Genomic DNA, 25,307 nt, shown 5'->3' with positions numbered 1-25,307 from the left:
TGTCTTTGTACATAGGTATATTTTTATGTATGTAGAAAGATTATATTGTAAATTGAACAAAGATTTATGAAGACCATGTTTCAGAAGTTGATTGTTTAAATTCTTTATAATGTACACTACTTTGAAATTAGTTGAGGGTCATTCTGAGACATTGATACTAGTATTCCATCAATATTAATTTTTTAAAAAGTAAACTTACCTCTACTCAGAGGAAATAAACAACATATATTCAAATTTGCTTAGGCTTGATGAGGCCCACTTACTTTAAAAACACTGGTATACATATGTTTTCACTCTTATGTGGATCCTGAGAAACTTAACAGAAACCCTTGGGGGAGGGGAAGGAAAATAAAAAGAGGTTAGAGTGGGAGAGAGCCAAAGCATAAGAGACTCTTAAAAACTGAGAACAAACTGAGGGTTGATGGGGGGTGGGAGGAAGGGGAGGGTGGGTGATGGGTATTGAAGAGGGCATCTTTTGGGATGAGCACTGGGTGTTGTATGGAAACCAATTTGACAATAAATTTCATATATTAAAAAAAAAGAAAAAAACCAAAAGCACTGGTATACATCTCCATAAAAGTTGGAACAGAGGATGAACTTGTGTTAAATGTAAAGAAAAATGCCTATCTAATTTACGTGATCATAAAGTACTTATTGGCTTTATTGATTTTTTTTTTCCCTGTAGCAGTCCGAGGAGAATTTCAACCCTAACTGTTCATTTTGGAGCTATTCCAAGCGCACAATGACAGGTTACTGGTCAACACAAGGCTGTCGGCTCCTAACAACAAATAAGACACATACTACATGCTCTTGTAACCACTTAACCAATTTTGCAGTACTGATGGCACATGTGGAAGTTAAGGTAAGATATATACCATAAAATAAAGATGTCTAAGCATATGGTCAGGATACCATTGTAAAAAGCCCTAACTCCACAGACCAGTCTTACTCAAAGATTTTCCACTTTTCTAGTAATTCTATTCAGAAACTCTCTGTGGTTCAACCCATATCCTCCTGGATGATTCAAAGAAGTCTTTTTTTGTTCTATTATCAACATAGTTTATAAAATTGAAGTTCACTTATAAAATAAAATTGTGCTTATAAAATTCCCCTTAGTCTCATCTGCTCTTACTTTGTATGAATAAATGAGATCTCATGAACAAAACAAACTAGGACCCCCAGGATCTGGTAGGTTGGAAACTAACAAGCTATGCATAGGATTAAATATGCCAAATGACTCTTGGGAAAACAGCCATTAGCACAATAAAAAAATGCCTGGCAATGCAAAGGGCTTAGCAAATTCTAATATAATGCAGTGAGTTTTGTCCATTTGAGAAAACCCTATTCTAAGGAAAAATCCAGGTGATAGGTAGTTTCCAAAGTCAAAAACATAGCTAAGTTGGCTGTATCAGTCTCCTCCCGGCATGATGTTGGCTGCCATAGGAAACATGAAGAGGATTTAATTTCAGATATACTTAGGACATAAAAATACAAAGAGTTTATTAGCTTGGTTATAGAGATTGATGGGTTAGTACCAAGAAAGTATATACTTACAGTTTCTCTTCTCATCTCCCTGACGTCAATAAAAAGAGAGGAAGGATTACTCTCCAACATGTTTTCAAAGATAAAAACTGTGGCAAAGGTCTTATCTACTTGATGTCATTTTTCCAAATGATTTCATCCAAAATATTCTTTGACACTGTTGAATTTAGAGATAGTATGGATATCCCAGAAGGAGACCCAATCCAAACCCTGTTAGCATCCTGAAAGTAAATTACCTTAGCTGTGCCAGCACAGTTGAAATTTTGATCTTTAAAGGACTACATGCGCTATTTTGTCAGAATGTCACAAATTGATCTAGTTTAAGCAAGACTGGCTATACCAACAAATGTTAGATTTAAACCTGAAATGTGTGAGTGTGGCTCTGGGATTCTATTTGTCCATTTAGGGAATAGATTCAAACACAAAATGGATCTTATTTGAAACAATAAAAAAATATCATTTTTTGTTCAAGGCTTTGTATAGCAACATCTCCTCAATTCTTGTATGCAAGAATTCGGACGATGACAATTATTGTAGGCCAACAAGAGATAATATAAATGCAAAATATTTTCCCTTAGCTGTTAGTCAGACACCCTAGATGTCTTGGTTTTCAGTACCGTAGTCTCATGATTGCCAGTCAGCGTCATTTTGATCTCACAGCATACTTTTGGCACTTGAAAAACAGAAAACAAGCAGTTTGAACAACACTACAAGTCCCAAAGAAATACACTAACCAAACTTACATTAGACTAATTTCTAAAATAGAACACCAATTTATCTGTGCACAGTGAGAAATACAGCAGCCAGTTGGAATAGATATTTGTTGTTCGCTTGTCCGTCACTTTCTAACTCCACAGGAAAATATATGAAGGAAATGAAATTACATTGGGTAGTTTTGTTTGATGAGCTTGGGAAGAGAGCAAGAGGAATTGAGTAATCTCATAGCAGTTGCCGTTAAGCTGTGGTACCCTGATGCATGGGTACCCCGATTCCTTCCAGACTCCACATGTGCACCATACATGCTGCCCTTACCTATCATCTATGTTATCTTTGCTGTTTATATGGAACTTTTTTTTTAAATCAACATTTTGAACACTTAAGTAAAGGTATTGACATGTTGGCTGCTACACAGGAAGCTCTCAGTAATTGTAAGTTCCTCATTCCCATCTGCCAGAGATAATTTTTGCTCCAGCATTCCACGGAAGCTTCTGGCCATCAAGAAACTCACATTTTTGATGGGGAGAGGGAAGTAGGCAAGGGAAGAGAAATGAAGGTGCAGTCATAATTTTGATAAGTATTGTAAATGAGATTTCCACTGTGATTTCATAATGCAGAGGAAGGTCATTTATTAAGGCAGGGCTGCTCAGAAAAGGTTTATCAAAAAATGATTCTGTTCGGAAGGATGAATAGGATGTATTTAGTAAGGCAACGTGAGGAGAATTTGCACTGACCGCATTCTTGCAGCACTTTCTTCACTTTACCTTGGGTATACCCCTCCCTCTTGTTTCTTTCCTTCCTCAGTGGCTGGTCCTTCTTAGATTCCTTTGCTGGTCCCTCCTCATCTCTGTGACCTCTCATTGCTTCTCTGGCCCAAGTGGAATCTTAGATCTAGAATAGGCATTATCTGTTCTTTGTCCCTAGATGATCTCCTATACTCATATGGCTCTAAACATCGTATGATTCCCAGACTTCTATCTCCATTTTTTTAACTCCAGACTCCTAGATTCAGCTGCTGACTTATTATATCCACTTAGGCTTCTAATAAGTGTCTCCATTCTAGAACTACACTTCTGTGTAGTTCTGCCCTTCCTGGTGTTCAAGCCCTAAGCCATGCACCATCCTTGATTTGTTTCTTTTCTTTGTTCATACCGCACACCCACCCTATGAGCATATCCTGCAAGATCCAGGATCTGACAGATTCTCAGCATCTTTATCACTATCACCTAGGTTCCAGCCACTGTCATCTATCCTTCTGATTCTAGTTACAGACCCTTCATTGGTCTCCCTGCTTCCCTCCATGCCCCCTCTTAAATTTATTCTCAGTATAGTTGCCAGAGGGGTACTCTTAAAATGTGAGTCAGACCTCACTCTTGTCTGATTCATTCTCAAAAAGCAGTTCTGTAATCCCTTCAAAATGCAAATCATGTACTTCATATCTTTGGTTGAATTTGAATGACTCCTTATCTCAATAAGAGCAAATCCCAAATTCTGGTCTCTTTAGCATCTCTTGACCTTTTTTCCTACTACTGTGCCTCTTGCTCACTTGGCTTCACAGACCTCCTTGCCTTCCACAAACACATCAGGTATTATTAGTTAGACCTGAAAGTCCGCCCCCTCCTCTTACCCCCCAAACAGCCACATAGCCAACTTCCTCAACTCCTTTAAGTCTCTATTTCACTGTCACCTTTTAAAGAGGCTCACCCTGTCCACACTATTTAAAATTTCAGATTACCCTACCCGCCCCCCACCAAATACTCTGAGGAATAAATAAGGCAAAACAGTTCACTAACCTACACTTTGTAGTTTATCAAGTCGTAATTTATCAAGGGAAAGAAGGGCTAACACTGATTTTTGAATAGGGTGGTAAGAGAGATTTCATATTATTTTTTTTCTTGAGAGAGTGGGGGAGAGTCAAAGTGAGAGAGTGAGATAGAGTGTTAAGCAGCCTCCATGCCCAGCTCACCCAAATTGGAGCCCTACAGGGGACTCAATCTCACCACCAAGGGGCTAGATCTCACAGCTGTGAGATAATGATCTTAGCCAAAATCAAGAGTTGGACGCTTAACTGACTGAGCCACCCAGGCACCCCGATTTTGTATTTTTAAAGAAGAAACAGTCAACTGAGTAAGTCTGAAGGTCTAATTGGCCTTAATAAGCGATTCATGAATCAGGTAGTGTCCCATCTAACAAGTAGAGAGGAAATCTGATGATTTGTACAAAATACAAGGCTTTTATAGGAGAGGAGAGGACACGGAAGCTATTAGCAAAATGAAGTAAAGGACTGTTTCAGGCAAGGTCACCTTCCCTTGGGGGAAGGGCATGGATCTATTCAGGTGTAATGACCTCACCTTTGGGGGTGGGGGGTGGGGTGGTATAGGGCCTATGTGAGAGATTACCTCATGGGTACTAGCCAGAAAATTCCTGACTGGCTAAGAGTTACATTTCTTAGGGTAGGTTGAAACTGCAATTGGGGTTAGGTATTAAGCCCCAGTTTGGTGATTTAGCCTAAGTGATGCCATTTGGGGGTCTGTGGTTTCTTCAACAATAGCTGGGTCAATTGAGGCAGGTTAAAAAAGGAAGGAGCTGCTTCTACCATAGGGTGGCAATCTTGCTGGTTAATTATTTGTGAGTTTGCTTCTATTATCTATTGTCTATTCTTTAATAAGATTGTAATAAATGTTTTAAAATAAGGTTGACCATTTATATCACCTCTAGCTCCTTCCTCGACTCACATTGTAATTCTTTGAGAGATTAAAAAAAACAAAAAACAAAAAACAAAACCTTCTGGGGCACCTGGGTGGCTCAGTTGGTTGAGTGTCAACTTCAGCTCAGGTCACAGACTCATGGTTGGAGCTCACATGGAGCTCGCTGCTATCTGTGCAGAGCCTGCTTTGGATCTTCTGTCTCCCTCTCTCTCTGCCCCTTCCCCACTTGGGGGAGGCTCTCTCTCTCAAAAATATATAAACGTTGAAAATAAATAAAGAATAACAAAAAATTAAAAAAAAACTTTTTTCTGTCAGTTCAACTCAATATTGATTTTTATTATTTTTAAAAGTCTTTACTTTCCTTAGTTTGATGTTTGCATCTCTTTCTTCTTCTGTGTTTTGTGCATTGTCCCCACCCCAGCTTCACTCCAGTCCAAGTATAAGCATTGATTTTGCTGTTTGAAACCATTGCATTTATTTCTTTATTTGGTAGTGATTCAAAATAGTGACAATTTAGAAAACTTTAGTGTCATATCACAGATTCTGTGTCAAATATTTTATAGTTAAACTTTTACTAGGCTCGAAGAAAATAGATAGTTTTATGTTGCAAGTTTCAATGGTTGCTCCTGAAGGAAAGTACTTATTTTTTTAAAAAGAGTATTTTTATTTATTCTTTAAATGCCAAAATAAAAATTATTTTGAATTTAAGCAATGATTTTATTAGTGAAAAATAAAATGCTTAGTTTATGATATTTAAGGTTATATACTTCTATTACCAAATTTTTATGCTCATTTTTTAAATTTTACCATATAAATTTTTTTATTTTTTTAATTTTACCCCTCAATATAGGATGATGGGACTGAGGGAGCGGTAGAGGGAGCGGTATAATTGGCATATAGTACTTTAAACTATGTGTTTATTTAAAGAAAAAAAACCTAGAAGCTGACAGGTTGAATACCTTCCAAATACAGGATATTCCACAAAAAAGAAAATGGTCAAACATGTAAGACTTTGTTATATTACTTATCTTGAATAGTAACTTTATATTAAAAAATTGACAACCTTTTTGGAAACAAGAATTATTCTTGGATTTTCGTAGTGAATCATTTTATAATGATGTATTTCCTTCATAGGTTTATTAAAATTTGAAATTATTTCTTGGCTAGTATGCTGTTTTATTGTCTACCTGTCTCACTATACACTAGTGTGGTATTAAGGGCAGAGAGATGAAAGAGTCAGCCATGCAGATCATCTGGGGAAACACTGTTCCAGGTACATGGGACAAGAACAATATCCCGAACCAAGGGTGATTCTGATGTGTTTGAGGAGCTTCAAGAAGAACAGTGTAGTGGGAGTGGAAAGAGTAAGAGAGAAAGTGCGTTAGTGGAAAAAGCCAAAGGGTCTAGAATGGAAGGTTTTATAGGACCTCAGAATGAATTTGGGTGCAGGTTTTACTCAAAGTACAATGGAAAGCTGCAGGAGAGTTTTGAGCATATGTTATATAAGTAATATATTAAATGGCTTATATCTACAAGTTTGAAATACATACGAAACTTCAGCCATACCGACCTTAAATGTTATATATACTTCCTTAAAGTGTGGGTTAGTTTTTACACTGAGAAATATATACTTTGCAAGATAGCTTATCTCTGTGTCTCTTTTAGCTCCTCTGAATTTTAAGTTCCTTGAAATCAGTTACTATATTTAGTCTGAAGTCCAACTTACCTAGAACTAAGTCTGTACCAATTTGTGATTTTCTAGAACTCATTACATTTTTGTCTAGGCATTAATTTGTCTAAGTTAATTTGTCCAAGAAGCAACACATCCCTTTTAGTCAATAAAAGAACGACAGCACCACCTTCCTCAGTGACCTACACCCCTCCCTCTGTACCAGACACTTGAAACACACATCCTTTAATTTCCTAGGTCAGAGAGAATATTTACGATTTCACATCACTGTGATCATAGGCAAGGGAGATATTTCAAAATATGAGTGAGTGTGAAGGGAGAATTTTCTTCTCACCACCATGGCTCCCAGAGTACCACATGACCTCAACTCTAATGCTCCTTTGCATAAATAAGGAATGAAGAGTGCTGTCTCCCTGTCACTTCCCTCTAATCTACACTAGATCACCAATTGCCTACAGTCTTTTTCGTGTGACTTCTGATGAAGTTGCTCTAAAAGGGGGAAATTATTAGAAGAGGAAAGTTTTATGGATTCTTCCCTCTATCTCTGTACAGGATAGGGAGGAAAAGAAGAAAGGTAACCTATCTGGTGATAGCAAGGAGGATACTTTTTTGCATATGCGTTTGAAAAGAGGAATTGGCAACTGGCCAGTGTCAAACTTCTTAAGTCTGTGAAAGGAGCAGGTACATCCAAAATTAGCTATTTATTGGGGCGCCTGGGTGGCTCAGTCGGTTAAGCGTCCGACTTCCGCTCGTGTCATGATCTCAAGGTCTGTGAGTTCCAGCCCCACATCTGGCTCTGTGCTGACAGCTCGGAGCCTGGAGCCTGTTTCAGATTCTGTGTCTCCCTCTTTCTCTCTCCTCCCCCGCTTATACTCTGTCTCTGTCTTCTCAAAAATAAATAAACGTTAAAAAAATTATTTTAAATAAAAAAAACAAAATTAGCTATTTATAGAGAGAGAACAGCTGAAATTATGGATTTGAAGAAAAATAAACCATTAAAAATTCTTCTGTCTTTTTTCTTTAAGTTTATTTATTTATTTTGAGAGAAAGAACACAAGAGGGGGAGGGGCAGACAGAGAGGGAGAGAGAGAATGCCATCAGTACACAGCCCAACATGGGGCTCTAACACAGGAACCCGGATCATTACCTGAGCCAAGATCAAGAATTGGACACTTAACAGACTGAACCACTCAGGTGCCCTTGTTAAAAATTCTTCTATCAGGGGCGCCTGGGTGGCGCAGTCGGTTAAGCGTCCGACTTCAGCCAGGTCACGATCTCGCGGTCCGTGAGTTCGAGCCCCGCGTCAGGCTCTGGGCCGATGGCTCAGAGCCTGGAGCCTGTTTCTGATTCTGTGTCTCCCTCTCTCTCTGCCCCTCCCCCGTTCATGCTCTGTCTCTCTCTGCCCCAAAAATAAATAAACGTTGGAAAAAAAAAATTTAAAAAAAAATTCTTCTATCACTTTTTTCACTAGTCTTTTTATAGAACTTTTATTAAAGAGTTGAAGGGGACTTGGGTGGCTCAGTCAGATAAATGTCTGACTCTTGATCTCAGCCCAGTCGTTTTCTCATGGTTTGTGGGATGGAGCCCTATACCAGGCTCTGTGCTGAGCCTGAAGCCTGCTTGGGATTTCCTCCCTTTCCCTCTCTGTTTGTTCCTTCCCTCATTCTCTCTCTCTCTCTCTCTCTCTCTCTCTCTCTCAAAATAAATAAATAAATGTTTTTTAAAAGTTGAAAGAATGATACAATAAACAACAAATATACAATAAATTTATACACCATTTTTCTGAATTTACATTTAAATTTTTGCCACATTTGACTCTGACTTTTATGTGTATGTATGCATATATATTTAGCAGTATTGTTTAATTTTTCAAAAGTAAATTACTGACTTTATAATACTTAATTCCTAAGTCTTCCAGCATACATGTTTTAAGAACACAGACATTCTGTCTGTTCCATAAATGCACACAGAAAATTCAACATTGATAAAGTACTACCCTCTAGTACAGAAGCCATTACAATTTTTTCCAATACTTCTAATAATGTCCTTTATAGCCTTTGATTTTCCATGTAGGTCCCAATTAAGAATCACACTTTGCCTTTAATTGCCACATCTATTTAGTCTTATTTAATGTAGAAGTTTTCCTACCTGTTTTTGTCTTTCAGGAAAAGAACATTTCGTAGAATCCAGGCCATTTGTCCTGTAGGATGTTCCACAATTTCAGTCTTTCTGATTATTTTCTCATAATTAGATTTGGGTTAAACATTTTTGGCAAGAAAACCCTGTGGGCAATGCTATATATCCTTCCTCTTGCATCAAGAGGCCCCTTATTAGAACATTGAATAGGACATTGAACTTTTTGTAACTAAGAGGAATCTGTTGAAATATATTTGAAAACTTGATTTTATTAATCTCATTTTAAAAATTGTAATGTGTTTACTGTACCCTTTATTTGTTTCTCAAGTAGCTGATGATTGTCTTTGTGAGAGGCAAAGCTTATGGTCTAATTAGTGATACAGATAAGTAATCACTAAAATCAGAATTTCGTGAGAAGTGTCTTATCATTGTGGTACAGAATGCTATGGAAACACATCAGAACAAGCTTTAACTTGTCCTTGAAGTGTCAAGGAATATGTTCTAGATGAAGGCACATAACTGTTTAAGCAAAATGAGAGAGACAGGGTTGAAGTAGCATGAAATGAGCCTAGGTTTTTGTGGTTTTAAAGTATATTTTTTCAGTAAAATTTGTATTTTTAAGAGTACTAATAACGCTCTCTCTGTTTTAGTTCTGGGTTGTAGTGGAATTTTTAAGTAGAAAAGAGACCTGTGGTCTTCTCATACCCAGAGTGGATCCTCATACTTACAATTTTTAGGTTCTTTAGCATCTTTAGTAAATAAGCTTGACTAAGAATAGGAACTGGAGATTCATCTGCAGTTCTAGTGAGAAATATTTTATAAGAAATAAGTAATGAAGGTGTGCCTGGGTGGCTCAGTTTGTTAAGTGTCCCACATGGTCTCACAGTTCGTGTGTTCAAGCCCCACATCAGGCTCTGTGTTGACAGTTCAGAGCCTGGAGCCTGCCTCAAATTCTGTGTGTCTCTCTCTCTGCCCCTCCCCCCCCAAAGATAAATAAACATAAAAAAAAAAAGATAAGTAATAAAGTTTATGGAGATTCCAAAGCTGGAGATTGGGTGAGGACTTCCCCTCTCAGAAAGGGCACCATATCCTATAATGATAGGGATGGATATCATGTCTCTAATGTCTACATGCATTGTTTCATTTAGCTCACAATACCACAGTAGGTATTATCATCATAATTTATTTGCCCACTTTATAATCTGAAGAGAACTTAGAACGAGAATTAAATATCAGGAGACTTAGAGTCATGATTCCCGTTCAAAGGAAATTGCTTCTTGTTCTCAGGCAAATCATTTGAACTTCCTGTTCCTACTATTAAATCAGTTACATAAGACTACTAATTTTTTCTAACATTATCTCAGGATTATTTTAAGGATTGAATAAAAAAATATTAAAATCATGTTGAGAATTATAAACTTTACTGAAAAGTTTTTTAAGTTTATTTATTATTTTTTTTTAATTTTTTTTTCAACGTTTATTTATTTTTGGGACAGAGAGAGACAGAGCATGAACAGGGGAGGGTCAGAGAGAGAGGGAGACACGGAATCGGAAACAGGCTCCAGGCTCCGAGCCATCAGCCCAGAGCCCGACGCAGGGCTCGAACTCCCGGACCGCGAGATCGTGACCTGGCTGAAGTCGGACACTTAACCAACTGCGCCACCCAGGCGCCCATAAGTTTATTTATTTATTGAGAGAGAGAGAACCAGCAGGGGAAGGGCAGAGAGAGAGGGGGACAGAGGATCCGAAGTGGGCTCCATGCCGACAGCCAGAGGGCCAGCAGAGAGCTAGCAGAGAGTCTGATGTGGGGCTTGAACTCATGAACTGTGAGGCCATGACCTGTGCCAAAGTCAGACGCTTAGCCAACTGAGACACCCAGATGCCCCACTTAAAATATTTTTTAATTCACTATATGCTTGCCTGACCTCCAAACCCTTGAGCTCTTGAGCCTGGGAATACTTAGCTGTCAAGACCCAAATATTTAGTTTTATTTCTAATAAATTATAATGATTTTTATAGACCCCTGCACAGCTACGTTTTCCCTAAAAAAGAGAAGAGTGTAGGCCAGTGCTTTGCATCAATTTTTGAAGTGACAGATTCTTTTTTTTACAATGAAATAGCCAATACTAGATCTGCAGCAAGATATTATCATAACTGCATATAACTTTCCAGCCCTTCAAAGTGTTGGTTAGACGGACATTGTCAATTCCTGCACTATCAGCACTCCCAAATTCCATCTAAGTGAAATTATAAATCAATACTAATACAATCAATAAATAATCTTTTTTTATTGATTGTGTCTCCTCTTCATTCGTGCAACAATTTTTGGCACTGACTAACTGAAAGAATTATTTTTTTAATTATTTTAAATATAATGACTTTACTTACACAATTTTCCCATGCTTAAGGAGGTATAATCAACCAACCAAGCAAATAAACTAAGCATAAAAACCTTCTCCATTCTAATGTCCTAAAAATATCCTCAATTGCTTAAACTGTTCTTCGTTAGAACTAGTTGAGGTGTTTACTAACTGTATTCTATTTGTTCCAGATCACAAAATTTTACTTTCTTTTCTAACATTGAGACTATTCAGCGATTGTTCTTCTTTTTGCCTAGCCTATTTCATTCCATTGTGTGTAGTAAATAAAGTGATAAAGCTAGAGAACTATTGGACTCCAGAGGAATTAGGCTAGGTTTTCCAGAGTAGTTATTTATATAGCTTTCTAAGGTAGGCAACTAGGTCTACTTGTATAAATGAGATTTGAAAAGCATTTGAACAAAGATATGGCTGAACTGAACCACTTTTCCTAACTTGTTATAGACAATTCAAAGAATTGCCGGTTTACTACATGTATCCTTATAGTGTAAGCATTACTATTTAAAGGTTTTCTATGGTCGCTTGCTTACTGATTTAACTACCAGTTCATAGAACTTTTAAGATGTTAATTTTGTAAAATTTAATGTTAGCTCAAGTTATTGTCTATAGGCCTGTGTGGTAATTGTCCCCAGGGTTATTATCTGGAAGACCCCTATTCTGTTTAAAATGCAATAAATTTATTCATGAGAGTGGAAAAAAGAAAGCCTAGTTACTATCCCGTTTTTCTTTCTCCTGAAATTGCTTTAGTTAAGAAAATCAAATGAAAATGGAATAATGGAGTAAAAGTAAGAGGTGTGCACGTGTGTGTGTATCTGAGTGTTTATATCTACATTCTGTTTTATTTAGTACCTGAAGTATAGCAGGCATACAAGGAATATTCTTAGCTTGAATCTACCAAAATTTTAGTAGATATTTAGGGTTTGGTGTAGTTTCTATCTGTATGGTTTTCATAATCTAGTTATGCAAAATTACTTTCTCTTTTAAACCTAAGTTGATTTGTTTCTATTTTAAAACTTTTCTTTCTTATTGTGGTGAATTTATCTTTGCTTACATGCGGAAGGAAATTACTGGATGAGAAGAATGATACATATATAACAATGAGCATATCTGCGTAATTCAAGTCTGGCTATTCCATTGTTTCCTTTCATTGTTCTTCAGCTCCTCTATGATATTCCATATCATCTATCCCCTTTAAGATGTAGTTTCAAAAATTGTGTGTGTGTGTGTGTGTGTGTGTGTGTGTGTGTGTGTGTTAATGGAAACAATCTTAGTAGAGATTACCCATTTTGTATGAGAATTAGGAAATTTGCTGAATAATCACTGGCAAACCGTGTTAATAAAACTGTTAGATTTAATCATTGCATTCAAAGGATATTTTAAGGAAGTTTTTACCTTTGAAAGCCTGGCCCTGTCCATTTCTAAGGAACTTAGTAAAATTGGTCAGAAAAGGAATATGGGAGAGGATCTGTGGTTCTCTCCACTGTTGGTGAAGTTGTTAAGAGCATGGAGTAGTTGGCCACCAGAGTGAGCAACTTTTTGGAGAGCTCGTTGGGAAACAGCACTACCAGATCAAAAATATACTTAATATTTAATGAGTAATTATGTACATCTGTGTTATTGCTACTGAATAATGGCATTAATAGTTTTTAACACTAATTAATAGTAGGGCTAATAAGTGTGAAAAACTATAAAACATTTTTATATGTGTCTTTCTGTCCTCTGATACTGTGAATTTTATTGGATATTTAAATTTTGGGACTATGTTATTGTGTATTTTTAAGATATGTAAGTCTCAAAAAGTTAGTACATAATTAAACAGATATGACTCATATTTTTTTATTTTTTTTATGTTTAGTTTTGAGAGAGAAAGACACACATACAGAGTGTGAGTGGGGATGGGCAGAGAGAGGAGGAGACACAGCACAGAGCCTGACGCGGGGCTCAGAACCACAAACCGTGAGATCATGACCTGAATTGAAGTCGATGTTAACCGTCTGAGTCACCCAGGCACTCCCTTAAAAAAATTATATTTATTTTTGAGAGAGAGAGAGATTACTCATATTTAATAGAAATAGCTCTGACATGTTTCTTTCTTTTTCTGTCTTTTTTTTTGAGAATTAAAATTGAATAAAGTCAGAAGTAAAATTCACTTTGACCTATGGTTCTGCTCTTACCAAGCCCATATTACATACATTCCTAGTATTATGTTTTATCCAATGTGATGACATCAAACTAAATATCTTCTCAACAGAAATGTTGAGCCTAGGGGTGCCTGACTGAGTTGATAGAGCATAAAACTCTTGATCTTGGGGTTATGAGTTCAAGCCCCACATTGGGTGTAGAGATTACTTAAAAATAAAACCTTCAAGAAAAATATTGACCATAGAATACAAAGGATTTTATTTAATATCTTTACCTAATAGGTTTTCAGACTTGTAGGAATTAGTTCTCATCTCTCTAAATATGCCCTTCCACTTTGTATCTAGAAGCTTCTTTTGGTAGACCAGCTGTTTGTCAATCAGTTCTTTTGCGTCTGTGAATTCATCTCTGTGTCCAAAATATTCATCATTTTTAAACACTTTCAAGCACACTGGTTGTTAAATAATGTAAAACACTATCAAGGATAATGGTTTTAAAGCAGTGAGGTGATTTTACTTTATGAAATCAAGATTGGTTTCCAAATAATAATAAAGGTTTTAATAAAGGAATGAGAAAATCCTGTTTAACTTGATTGCCCTTTCTGGTGACTTTTTTTTTTTTTTTTTTGGAAAATATTAAATCCCCAATAATGTTTTCTCTGTATGGGATTTTGTCCTAACCTACACAGAAATTCATGCAACTCAAATGGAGTCAGTCTATCTTTTTCTCGGTTCCTTATAGCTTTTTCAGAGTTCAGTTGCTTTGGAGAAACATCATAAAAATTTGTTTTATTATAACCTTTTTCTTCATTCTTATCTGTCATATAAGACATTCTTAGGGGATGTCATTAGGGAAATTAGGGAAAGACATTCTTCTTGTCCCACACTTTGAAAATATGATTTTATAGAAGGCCAATATTCTCATGTCTTCTCTATGGCCAGCAGCAATGATATCCATCTTGTAGGTACATGTCTTAGGAGACTGTCTCCTTCCCTTTCTAGAAAATTTTAAAAAAAAGAAGAAAAGGAAAAAAAAAAAAACACCTATGCCCATTTTGAGGGAACTGAAAAATGACCAAAAAGTTCCATTATGAAACTTCATTATCATAGTAAGCAAACCACATCTCCTTATAGCTACCTTGTGTACAAGGTATACAGGAAATTTAGTAGGTAAGAAGTTTGTAGGCTGGATTGACTTTTCCAAAATTTACATTTGCACTGTCTATTGAATATGCACATAGATGCGCAAAGTCTATTTTGTGCCTGGACAACGTGTCAACAATCTTTTGTTTTATGTCTTCTGAAGTTCCATTAAAACTTTTATAGAAATCAAGGAAATGATTTCAAACTCCATGTTTCGGGACACCTGGGTGGCTCAAAGAGTGGGTTAAGTGTCCCGCTCTTGATTTGGGCTCAGGTCATGATCTCACAATTAGGGAGTTCAAGCCCTGCATTGTGCTTGTCAGCACAGAGCCTTCTTGGACTTTCCTCTCTTCTTTTCTCTCTGCCCCTCCCCTCTCACACAGGTTCTCTCTCTCTCTCTCTCTCTCTCTCTCTCTCTCTCAAAAATAAACATTAAAAAAAAAAGAAAGTTCAAACCCCATGTTTCAAATCAAAATACCTAAGAGCTAGGGGAAACATATTTTGTTGCCATGATTCAATATGTCACCTGATATACTAGAGAAAGTATGGTCATTGGTTAAGATCTGACAGAATCAGCTCTACACTATGAAGGGACAAAACACTGGCTATCCAAATTTCCCCTTTTGTTTTCTCACAGCACTGCAATGTGCAATCTCCAAGTCAGGAACAAAACAATAATGGGAACAAACAGTAATGAATGTTTATTCTTATGGTATACTCCAATGCATTCAATGAGTGTTCATTTCAACTGAGCATTCCTGTCTTTTTTGGGGGGAGATTAAAAAAAACTTTTGGTTTTATAAAAACTTTCCTGCCTCATCCTAAACTTCTGAGATTCAACCTCCATATCCACATTCATACAACCTTCTCTCTCATGTGTAGTCCCAAATTTATTTCTGCATATTGTACGAAATGCTCTACTTTGCTTACTTCTCCAATATGGTTTCATGAATTCTTCCATGTGTCTTTAAAATAGCACAGTTGTTTGGCCTGTTTTAGTATTGTCATCTTATTATATTATTGTCATTCTCAGTTTCAGTAATGAATTGTTAGAAACATGGTCACAATATTTACAGTGTTAAGACTTGAAGTAGCACAAAGCACCATACAAATCAATCCATACAAAGCAATGGATACATACAAATGGATACATACCAAAATCAATCCAAAGTCAAAGAGGAAGACATGATCACAAGCAGTGAAGCTGTTATCACTCAGAGGGATGCAACATTGGATGATCCGATACTGGGAAGTGCAAATAACGGATGCCAACATCAAGAGTCAGGGTGAAAAACAGCAGGAGTCGCTAAAGAAAATGGGTAATCAATGCTACATGAATTTGACACGGCAGATAGTATAGCTTCCAGCCTGTGTTCAGCCAGACTATCATACAGATATTTTATAATTTTCTCCCAAACTTCTGAAGCATCTCTAAAGGCTGAGATCCTTTCATGAAGGATCTTTTCCAGCATTCGAAAACATAAAGCTAGGATAGTCCTGAGCAAACCTCGACAGTTACTTACCCTACCACTAATCCTTTCTCTGTTGCATACTAGGTGAATCATCTGGAGTAAATTACTTGTTCTTTGTGCTTCAGTTCCTTCATCTATAACTTGGAGATAATAATAATATCACATCATAATGTTTTATGTGATTGCATATCCTAATAAAACAAATATGCACTTCTAACACAGTATGACATTTTAAAAGTTATGTTTTGGCTATCGTCATCATCATCTCCTTACTTTACTTAGAAACACTAAGGATGGAATTTTCTGTCTGCCTAGCTTCATTCCCTACCCTCATCCCAGATACTTATAAAATCTTCTTTCTTATTTACTGCTCAATCATTTCATTGCCTTTGAAAAGTTCTAACTCATCACTAATCTATTATTGGTTCATCAACTTTAATCTACCCTTTTTACCTATTACTGTGTTTAACGCAGCGCCAGTAAGATACTTACTTAGTTCCTACATTTTCTACTATCTTCTTTTCTGTTTCCTTATTTTATGGTGGTTGTAAATTTGGCTCACCAAATATGGTGAATTAAATATTTTTTTTTAATTCAAAGCAAGAAAATGTCAAATAACTTTGAGGCTGCTATGCTACACTTAAGAAATCAAGATTTGCTGAATAAGTTCCGTTGAATCCAAAGGACAGTTGGTTATGTATGTTTTTGTGTGCTCTTAGGTGCCAGTATTTCTCTCTTAGCAGTAAATGCCTGAAAATATTTAAATTGTTTTTTTTTTCAATGTAATACAAATCTGAAAAATTTTGCTGATTTTTTGGTTAATTTACTGTGAAAATATTAAATGCGGTTATGTTGTTCGTCTCACTGTCTTACTCAACTTTGACCTTCATCTTCTTCCACAAGGAAATCCTAATTTCCTGAGTGCATTGAACCCTTTATTTTTGCAAGCATTTGCAGAGTGAACTGTGTGTGATGACCTGTCTCCCAAGAGTTAGAGCAATGCTAGGAACTGATTTACACACAGTGTACACAACATTCATCAGAAAATAGCCTTTTGTAACCTTACTGGCCTTATGCTTTTGTGATACATTAATAGCAAAGCAAGTGCTCATATTTTTGCAAAAAATAAAGAAAGAAAATTTATTTTAGTTATGTTCCAAATATTTCAGAAAGAGATAATGTTTAAGAGGCAATTTAAAAAATCATATTATTATGCTTTAACAAATCTGACTGAACATTTAAATGATACATTATTATGCAGAAAGTTAAACAGGTTCTTGATAATTACTGGCCCAGAATTAATAATTATATGGAGTGATTGTTCAAGTAGTGTCTAGAAAATATAACTTTCTGAAATTATGATAAAAGAAAAACCATCCGGAGGGTTTACAAATTAATTCACATAGTTCATGTCCCATCTGGAAACACTTATGCAGTTAAAATGAAAAACATTTCACAATCTATTTCTCCATCTTGTTTGTTGACTTGCCTTTTGGACAATAAAGTTAAAAACATCAAGACTTCCACCAAAGGTCTTAGTGTACTCAGATTAATTAATTTAAAATCATGAGACGAAAGTCACGTTTTCCTTTTCCATAAATTTGGATTTAGTTTCATTAAATGTACCTGTTTGTATCTTTGAGTATTTTACATTGACAGAGTGTCTTCCACAAAACATCATTGTTTAGGGCATTTTTTTTCCCCAAATTTGACACTCACCCTTTTGTGACATTTGTGTTACTCTCTAAGCTCTCCATGGTGATAAGCAAAGCAAATTCACTGAGATAAACAGAAAACAGAAATCACAAACTTTGTGTAGATTTGACAAAATATTTGGCATTTCAAATATGAATAGAAATGTCATAGAAAACCTGAAAAACAAATATTGTTTTAATAAAAATTTCTTTCTAGAGAGTATAGAACCATTTCATTTTCCAAAAGTATCTTCTTTCTGGAATATCATCCTGGGAATCATTCTGTCATTCTGCTTGAAGATTTCCTTTCACACCTCTCCATCTTCTCTTAAGAAGTTAATCTCCTTGAATCTTTTGATTTTTTGTCTTAAAAAAATTTTTTGTGAGTTTTTCAAGAATTCTTCGCAACAGATTATAGTAGTCTATGTATGGTCAGACTCTGGGTTGGGGGGGAGGGGAATTAGGTATATATCTCCCGTTGCTACTTTGTCTTTTTGTTATAGGTTAAAGAAGAATATAAAGGTGAAATTGAGCACCTTTGTGTTATATTATGTAAAAGTTATAAACACATTTGTGCAATAGTGTATGTAGAATTCAGATTCTAAAGTTAAAATCTGCCTCCTTCGGATAATGCAGGCACTTTGTGACCTTAATTCATCAATAGCACAAATATAATATACATAAAATAAACTGGCAATGTTACAAAGTGAACTTAGGTAATTCATCAGTTGGTTGGAATAATGTTTTGTGTCCAATGTTTAATGTTACTTAAAATAACATTAACATTTATTCTTGTCACAGTTATTATTTTTCTGATCCAACTCTTATCATTCATACAGACTTTTGATTATTTAAGTGAAGGCTGCTGTCAAACAAGAAAATAATCCAGACTATTTTCAAATTAAAAAAGGAAATAAGAGGGGCACTTGGGTGGCTCAGTCGGTTAGGCGTCCTACTTCAGCTCAGGTCATGATCTCACAGTTTGTGAGTTCAAGCCCCACATCAGGCTCTGTGCTGATGGCTGGGAGCCTGGAGCCTGCTTTGGATTCTGTGTCTCCCTTTCTCTCTGCCCCTCCCTGGCTCACTCTCTGTCTCTCTCTCTCAAAAATAAATAAACATTAAAAAAAATTTAAAAAGGAAATAAGAAACAATGACTTTCTTGCTTTCATATATATTATCTTAATTACTTATCACAAGATGCTAAAGCCTCATTTTATCTCTATGTGTATGGGGCTTTTGATACTCAAAAGGTTAAGTAGTTTGTTCAAGGTAACAATTGTGAAATTAGAGTGGCAGGGTTAAATCCATGCCTTTAGACCCTAAGACTTATTTCTGAAGTCTTCTTGCTTCGCTGCATAGTTTGGCCTCCATTGTCGTAATTAATGTAACACTTTGACGTTTCAACATATCTTAAAATATTATGGTGTAACATCCTTCTCATTCTTCAGCTCTAATTTTCTTTATCTTTTAGTTAAGATTTTAGAGTGTGTGATTTAAAAACCAAAGAGTTCCAAAGATTGTGCAATGGACAGCATGATACAAATTTTAGTTTATAATTTAAATCCATTCTAGAAGATGGGGATAATTCGAGAGTCATTCAATCAACATATTAATTGTGCATCCACTCTATGGTATATAATTTTGTGTTATACCTGTGGATACAATTGTGATTAGAAAGATAAAACAATTTATTCTCTTGGAGTATAATTTCTAGAGGGAGACACAGACAGTACACAAGCAATATTAACAAAATATATACTGTAGATAAGTGCTGATGAGAAAAATAATGCAGGAAAAGTAATAGAGAAAGAGTCAGAATGGGGAAAATGTAGTTGCAATTTCAGATATGGTGACTCAGAAAAACTATGAGAAGGTATCATTTGAAAGAGGGACTGAAAGAGGGTATCAAGTAAGCCATGCAGCTGCCTTTTGGAAGAGCATTCCAGGCAAAGGGAACAGCAAATGCAAAGATTCTGAGCCTGGAATGTCTTTGACATATTCAAAGAATGGAGCGGGACAACTCGGTGGAATTAACTGAATGAAGGGGAGAATGGGAAATGGTGCCATGGAGATGCTGATGTTATAGTGCCTTGCAGACCTTTGAAAGACTGGTTTTTACTGTCATTGAGATAGAAGACATTGGATGTCTTTCATCAATGCGTCATATCATCTGAATTATATTTAAAAATAATCTCTCTTCCCTGTTGTATATAGAGGGAAGGGGGGTGAGGATCAAAGTGGGGAGATCAGTTAGGGGGCTACTAAAAAAATGGATGGCTCCAAACACTTTGGTGTAGTTGAAGTGATGGGCATATACCAGCTTTAGAAGGCAGAGCCCACAAGATGTCCTGGTGGATAAAGTGTGGCATGTGAAAGAGAGGAATCAACGTGACTCATAAGTTTTTGGCAAGAATACCTCAAAGAATGTTGTTGTTGTTGTTGTTGTTTACTGAAATGGGAAAACCGAGGGAAGAAAAGTTTGTTTGCAGGGTGGAGGGAGAAACAGGATATGATGAGGATCTCAGTTTTTAACATGTAATACTTGAAACCTTTTTAAGCATTCAGTGGAGATTAAAGGGATGTTAAACCTATACTGATATAGGTAATTCAGCCCCAAGGCATTTGGTGTAAGCAGAGTGTGATTATCATCATCATTCAAAAACAAATATTTATTAAGGATTTTTCATTTGTCAAACCTAGTAGTACTACATGTTGGGTTAAAACATTAATAAGATATTAGATTAATAAGATTTCAAGGCACATAATGTTATGTATAGTACATGTTATAGGTGATTGAGTTATATAGTGCTCACAAACATCAAACCTTGGAAATAAGAATACTTGATCGATCATCATAGTGTTAACCGTGCCTAAGAGTTTTATTCAATTGGCCATCCTATTGAAGGGGATGTGGTTTTTTTCATAGCTTGGCCTTCTGAAAGTTCTGTTATGCTATGCTATGATAAAGAAGGCTATACTTACAGCTTTTATTGGCATTTAATATCCATTGTTCTTTTCCTTTCATCTTATTTATAAAATTCAAGTGGTGAGTTGTATCCTGAAGGGCGCTACTATCACAGTATAGTAAGCACAGGGTGGTTGGTGTTGATGATTTCTGACCTAGACACTAATACCTGAAAGGTGAATTAATCACTAGACTTTTTTTGTTCTGTCTTTGAGTGTAATATACTTTTTCTACTGATGTTTTGACATCTGGTATTCTTCTCTTAATAACTCTGCATGGGGTTTTTCATGGACTTATGAAGGCACTGAGAAAAGTAAATACATTTCTAATAATGCAACTACCCAGACAAAGGCAGGAGTTTTTTGGTTTCTTTCTCTTTCTTTCTTTTTCTTTCTTTCTTTCTTTCTTTCTTTCTTTCTTTCTTTCTTTCCTTCTTTCTTTCCTTCTCTCTCTCTCTCTCTCTGTCTCTGTCTCTCTCTCTGTCTCTGTCTCTCTCTCTCTCTCTCGTTAGTGTTTTAGGTCTTTAGGATACATTTGAGAATGTATTATACCTGCCATCTTTCCCATTATAGAAGACTGCTGTGCTGAACATTGGTGCTTGATACTCAAACACAGCATCTTTCCTTTGAGTCAAAGAAGAAAGCAAATAGCCCTCTGTTCAGGGAACCGGGTAGCACTAACCACTCTCCACATTCAAATAGTAAAAGTAATTTAAGCTATCTGAGACCCAACACTATGTTAGTAGTGTCCCCTGGAGAACAAAGCAGTTAAAGCAAAATTTCATGTAGTTTTCTTTTCATGATTTCAGCTCCTTCTGAGAAATATACCTAGAGTTATGCAGGAATATTTCAAAATGGTTTCATTGACAGTGTGCTAGCAGAGTTCTGTATCAAATAACAACTGTGAAGTCTCATCTGGCAATCTGAGAAGAGCTATGATTTAGGTTACAGCATAGGGACTCACTTGTAAGAATTTTCATATTCAGAATAATCTTTGTATGACGTTTGTAAAAAACCTAAAAGTATGAAGTTTGAATAGACACAAGTAACACTGGAAAACCTGGATATTTATGTATTTTGAAAGTGAGTTAACAGTGTGGAAGACAACCAAATGTAGTAACCTCCATCCTAAAATAACAAGCAATGTGTATGATCTACACAGTGGAAAAAGATGTCAATTAGAAATGCATTTCTTTGTTTTTAACTAAAAAATTTCCCATCCTCATATTATACTTGCACTGCTTATGCACATATCCATAAAAATCGAAGTCACTGTTTTTTTTTTGTCCTTTAAAATTTTGTATGAATGGCATCATACAGATCCCTTTGCCACTTACATTTTTAAAAAATCTAATGTTAGGTTTTTGAGAAGAAGTCCTACTTATGGAAGTTAGGTCTTCAGGGCTTTTCCAGAAACCTGTGAAGAAAAGAGGCATTGACGGTCATGGACAATTTCTGAACTCTGCTCCAATACCTTGGCATGCTGCTGTGTTGGGCCACTATATATTCTAATGCTTCACAGAAGTGTTTTGGGTAGAGTCAATCTACCATAGGGAAGGAATAGAGTCTGGAATCTTGGAACAAGGACAGAAATGAGATAGTACAAAGAACAAGGAACATGGATGGTATGGAACTCTCAAGATTATTTTAACAGAACCAAAAAAAAAAAATTGCAGTTTTAGTACAGAAGCTTTTATGAGCTTTTTCTTTTTCTTAGCTCTATCTGTTTTATGCTGCTATGGGGTATAGTAATACTGAATGCTTATTTTCCATCTATGTATAACAGGCTCTATTCATGCAAACCCTTCAAGGATCAAACTTCCTGATCTCCTTAAGCCATTCAATATGAATATAAATCCAGTGTATATCCTCACTCTTTTAGATCTTCCACTAAATAAATGGTGTGCATATGTGGCTGTTCATCAGAATTAACTGGGAATCTTTATACAAATACATACTTTTATGAACTCAACCTTGGAAATTTTAATAAAGAACCTACAGAACAGAGGAATTGTATTTTTTTATTAAAAAATCCCTTGGTGATTGAAAAAGCATTTCAGTTGAGACACCACTTCCTTAAGCATATAGCTTAATTTTTTAAATAGAGTATTCCCTAGTGGGAGTTGTCAAAGAATTAACCTAAAAAAGTGATATGAGTTGAAAAAATAAAATTTTCCCTGAAATCTTAGGCCAGAATTAAGTTAGGTTGCTTCAACCATTTGCACCCTAAAAGCATATTTAATCAAGAAAGGTACAAACACTACTGACATCCCTGAATAGCAAACTGATTTAAACCTCAGAAAATATAAAATCTTTTACCTGTGGACTAGAAAACCTGAACAATTAAGTTATCTTATTCATTGTGTGTGCATAGGATATTTAGCGTATTATGATAATCATGCTTCATGAATCCAGGCCCTCATAAGACTTCACAATCTGTTATGCATAAGTGCAACTTATGGCTTTTCTGTTGTGTTTCCAGCACAGTGATGCGGTCCATGACCTTCTTCTGGATGTGATCACGTGGGTTGGAATTTTGCTGTCCCTTGTTTGTCTCCTGATTTGCATCTTCACATTTTGCTTTTTCCGTGGGCTCCAGAGTGACCGTAACACCATCCACAAGAACCTCTGCATCAGCCTTTTTGTAGCTGAACTGCTCTTCCTGATTGGGATCAACCGAACGGACCAACCAGTAAGCAGCTTCCACTGATGTTAGAAAAAAATGTCTCCATCTCCAGCTTTCTAATATCCAAAATATTCTTGTTTGAAAGTATCCTCTCTTCTAGTTGTCTAAGATAATTGTTAATTTTCAGATCTTACTCAGTTTCCCTTTTTCATACCCCATTGTTGTAAAGAGGCAGTGAATGTTAGGGATGTATGAATGTGCATTTCTTGAGAAATTCTGTTCATAACCTTGCAATTCTAAGGAACTGTATCTCCTCATTAGTTTGTATGTGTGGGTGTTTGTTTCATTTTGTTTTTATCAGAGCAGAATATTGATGAATGTTAAATAAAATCATGTGGGGAATTGGAGAATATCTCTCCTGATAGATACAATTGTTATTTTTGAAAGTTTATCACATACTCTTTTTTTTAAGTTTATTTATTTATTTATTTTAGTAATCTTTACACCCAGTGTGGGGCTCCAACCCACAACCCTGATAAGAGTTGTATGCTTTCCTGACTGAGCCAGCTAGGTGCCCCCATCATATACTTAAAAAAAAAAATTGGTTTATATTATATTAAAAACTTCATGTATAAAATGAGTTTTTTTAATTGACCTATTTGGAAAATAGTTTAAACCGTAGGTCATTTTTAGAATTTATAAACTCTTCCCAAATCTTGTTTGACACACATTTGTGCAAGTTCTGTTTTTACATCTTTAATGCCAGCTTTGTACTTTACTACTATGTTCAGTCATCAGAAAATGAAAGAGAGGAAGGAAAGAAGTAGGAAAAGTAAAAGGGGGAAACGAACTGCACCAGCCAACTGTTTGGGGTGAAACCAAACAGAAAACGTGAATAACAGATAGTATCTAATTATTCAACAGACTCTATGCCTGCTTATACTTTTTGTGAGGCCCGTTCTATTTACTTAGGATTCATGCACATAGCGCAAGTTTGCTTCATGACTAAACTGCAATTGAGAAAAAAAAACTTCCATTTTTTTTAGAGATGTGTAGGCATAATAAATAATTCATTCCCTTAATGCTGTTCTCTGGTATGTGTCCATAAGTATGGAGTACTTTACAATAAAAATGCAGTTGGATTCATGTTTGTGATTACACATTCATGATTAATGGCTGTAAAGGGTACAATTATGGTGATTTTACTTTTAATTGGTTATCATATACAAATGTGACAGCTTTTCCCATAAATGCATACATATGAATAAGCAATCAAAGTGCACATTGCTTTCCCAAAAGAGTTAAGTCTTCTGATAACAAAAATTAATAGTTGAGGTTCTAACTCTAAAAAGCAAGAAATGGAAAACTGTGCTATTTCCAAGAAGAAATCATTTCATTCTCTTGTTAACCTGCAATTCAAATGCTGTGTGATTTCTTTTCATTTAGAAACCTTATTCATACTTTTGTTTCCTAATGTACATATGGTATGACAAACTTCACCACACGTTGTGTGCTGCACAAACTAACTTCTGACAAGTAGCCTAGAGAACAAAGATTGATATGAAAAAGTTGAGTAGAGTGCATCTTAGCCCAACTTGTCTTTCTTCTTGTTGCTGGATAAGTGTCCTCTTCCTGCCTTTTCTACAGTGAGTAGGCTTGGCTTTGTCTCTAGCCTGGTGACGTGAGACATCCTCAACGCCATCTCTCTTACTTGGTGAAACTGACTTGGCCTTTGTCTCTGTCTCAAGGATCATACTTATCATTGAATCTGTAATAATCTGATGATTTCTATAAATTTGTTGCCTTTTTCTAGTAGGAGCTATAGATTTTTAACTAGAATTTCTTAAATTAAAAATAAAGACTGCTGCTTCCCCAAGGAGTGAGAATTCCAGAACTCACATAAGAAAATGAATATATGGTCAGCTGAAACTCGTAGTGCCTTAGAGACTATGCCAAAGTAGGGGCTGGCTGTCTTCTAGGCCAACATTTTTTATGATAACAAAAAAAAAAAGGAAGGAAGGAAGGAAGGAAGGAAGGAAGGAAGGAAGGAAGGAAAGAAAGAGAAAGAAAGAAAGAAAGAAAGAAAGAAAGAAAGAAAG

At 35.9% G+C, this 25,307-nt stretch overlaps 1 protein-coding gene across 36 annotated transcripts in view; it reads left to right on the top strand.

The window, feature by feature from the left end:
* ADGRL3 (adhesion G protein-coupled receptor L3) overlaps nucleotides 1-25,307 on the top strand; it is an 842,607-nt gene that overhangs the window by 714,956 nt on the left and 102,344 nt on the right. For all 36 annotated transcript variants that reach the window (XM_040482516.1, XM_040482575.1, XM_040482534.1 and 33 more), the window contains 2 exons: nucleotides 686-862; nucleotides 23,065-23,274. In XM_040482516.1, the coding sequence (XP_040338450.1) occupies nucleotides 686-862; nucleotides 23,065-23,274 (387 nt within the window). The remainder of the gene's footprint in view (nucleotides 1-685; nucleotides 863-23,064; nucleotides 23,275-25,307) is intronic.

This window comes from Herpailurus yagouaroundi, unplaced genomic scaffold (genome assembly GCF_014898765.1).
Source record: "Herpailurus yagouaroundi ecotype Mexico unplaced genomic scaffold, PumYag 28, whole genome shotgun sequence".
In the NCBI taxonomy this organism is placed as follows: domain Eukaryota; kingdom Metazoa; phylum Chordata; class Mammalia; order Carnivora; family Felidae; genus Herpailurus; species Herpailurus yagouaroundi.
This window is presented reverse-complemented; position numbering and strand designations above follow the sequence as displayed.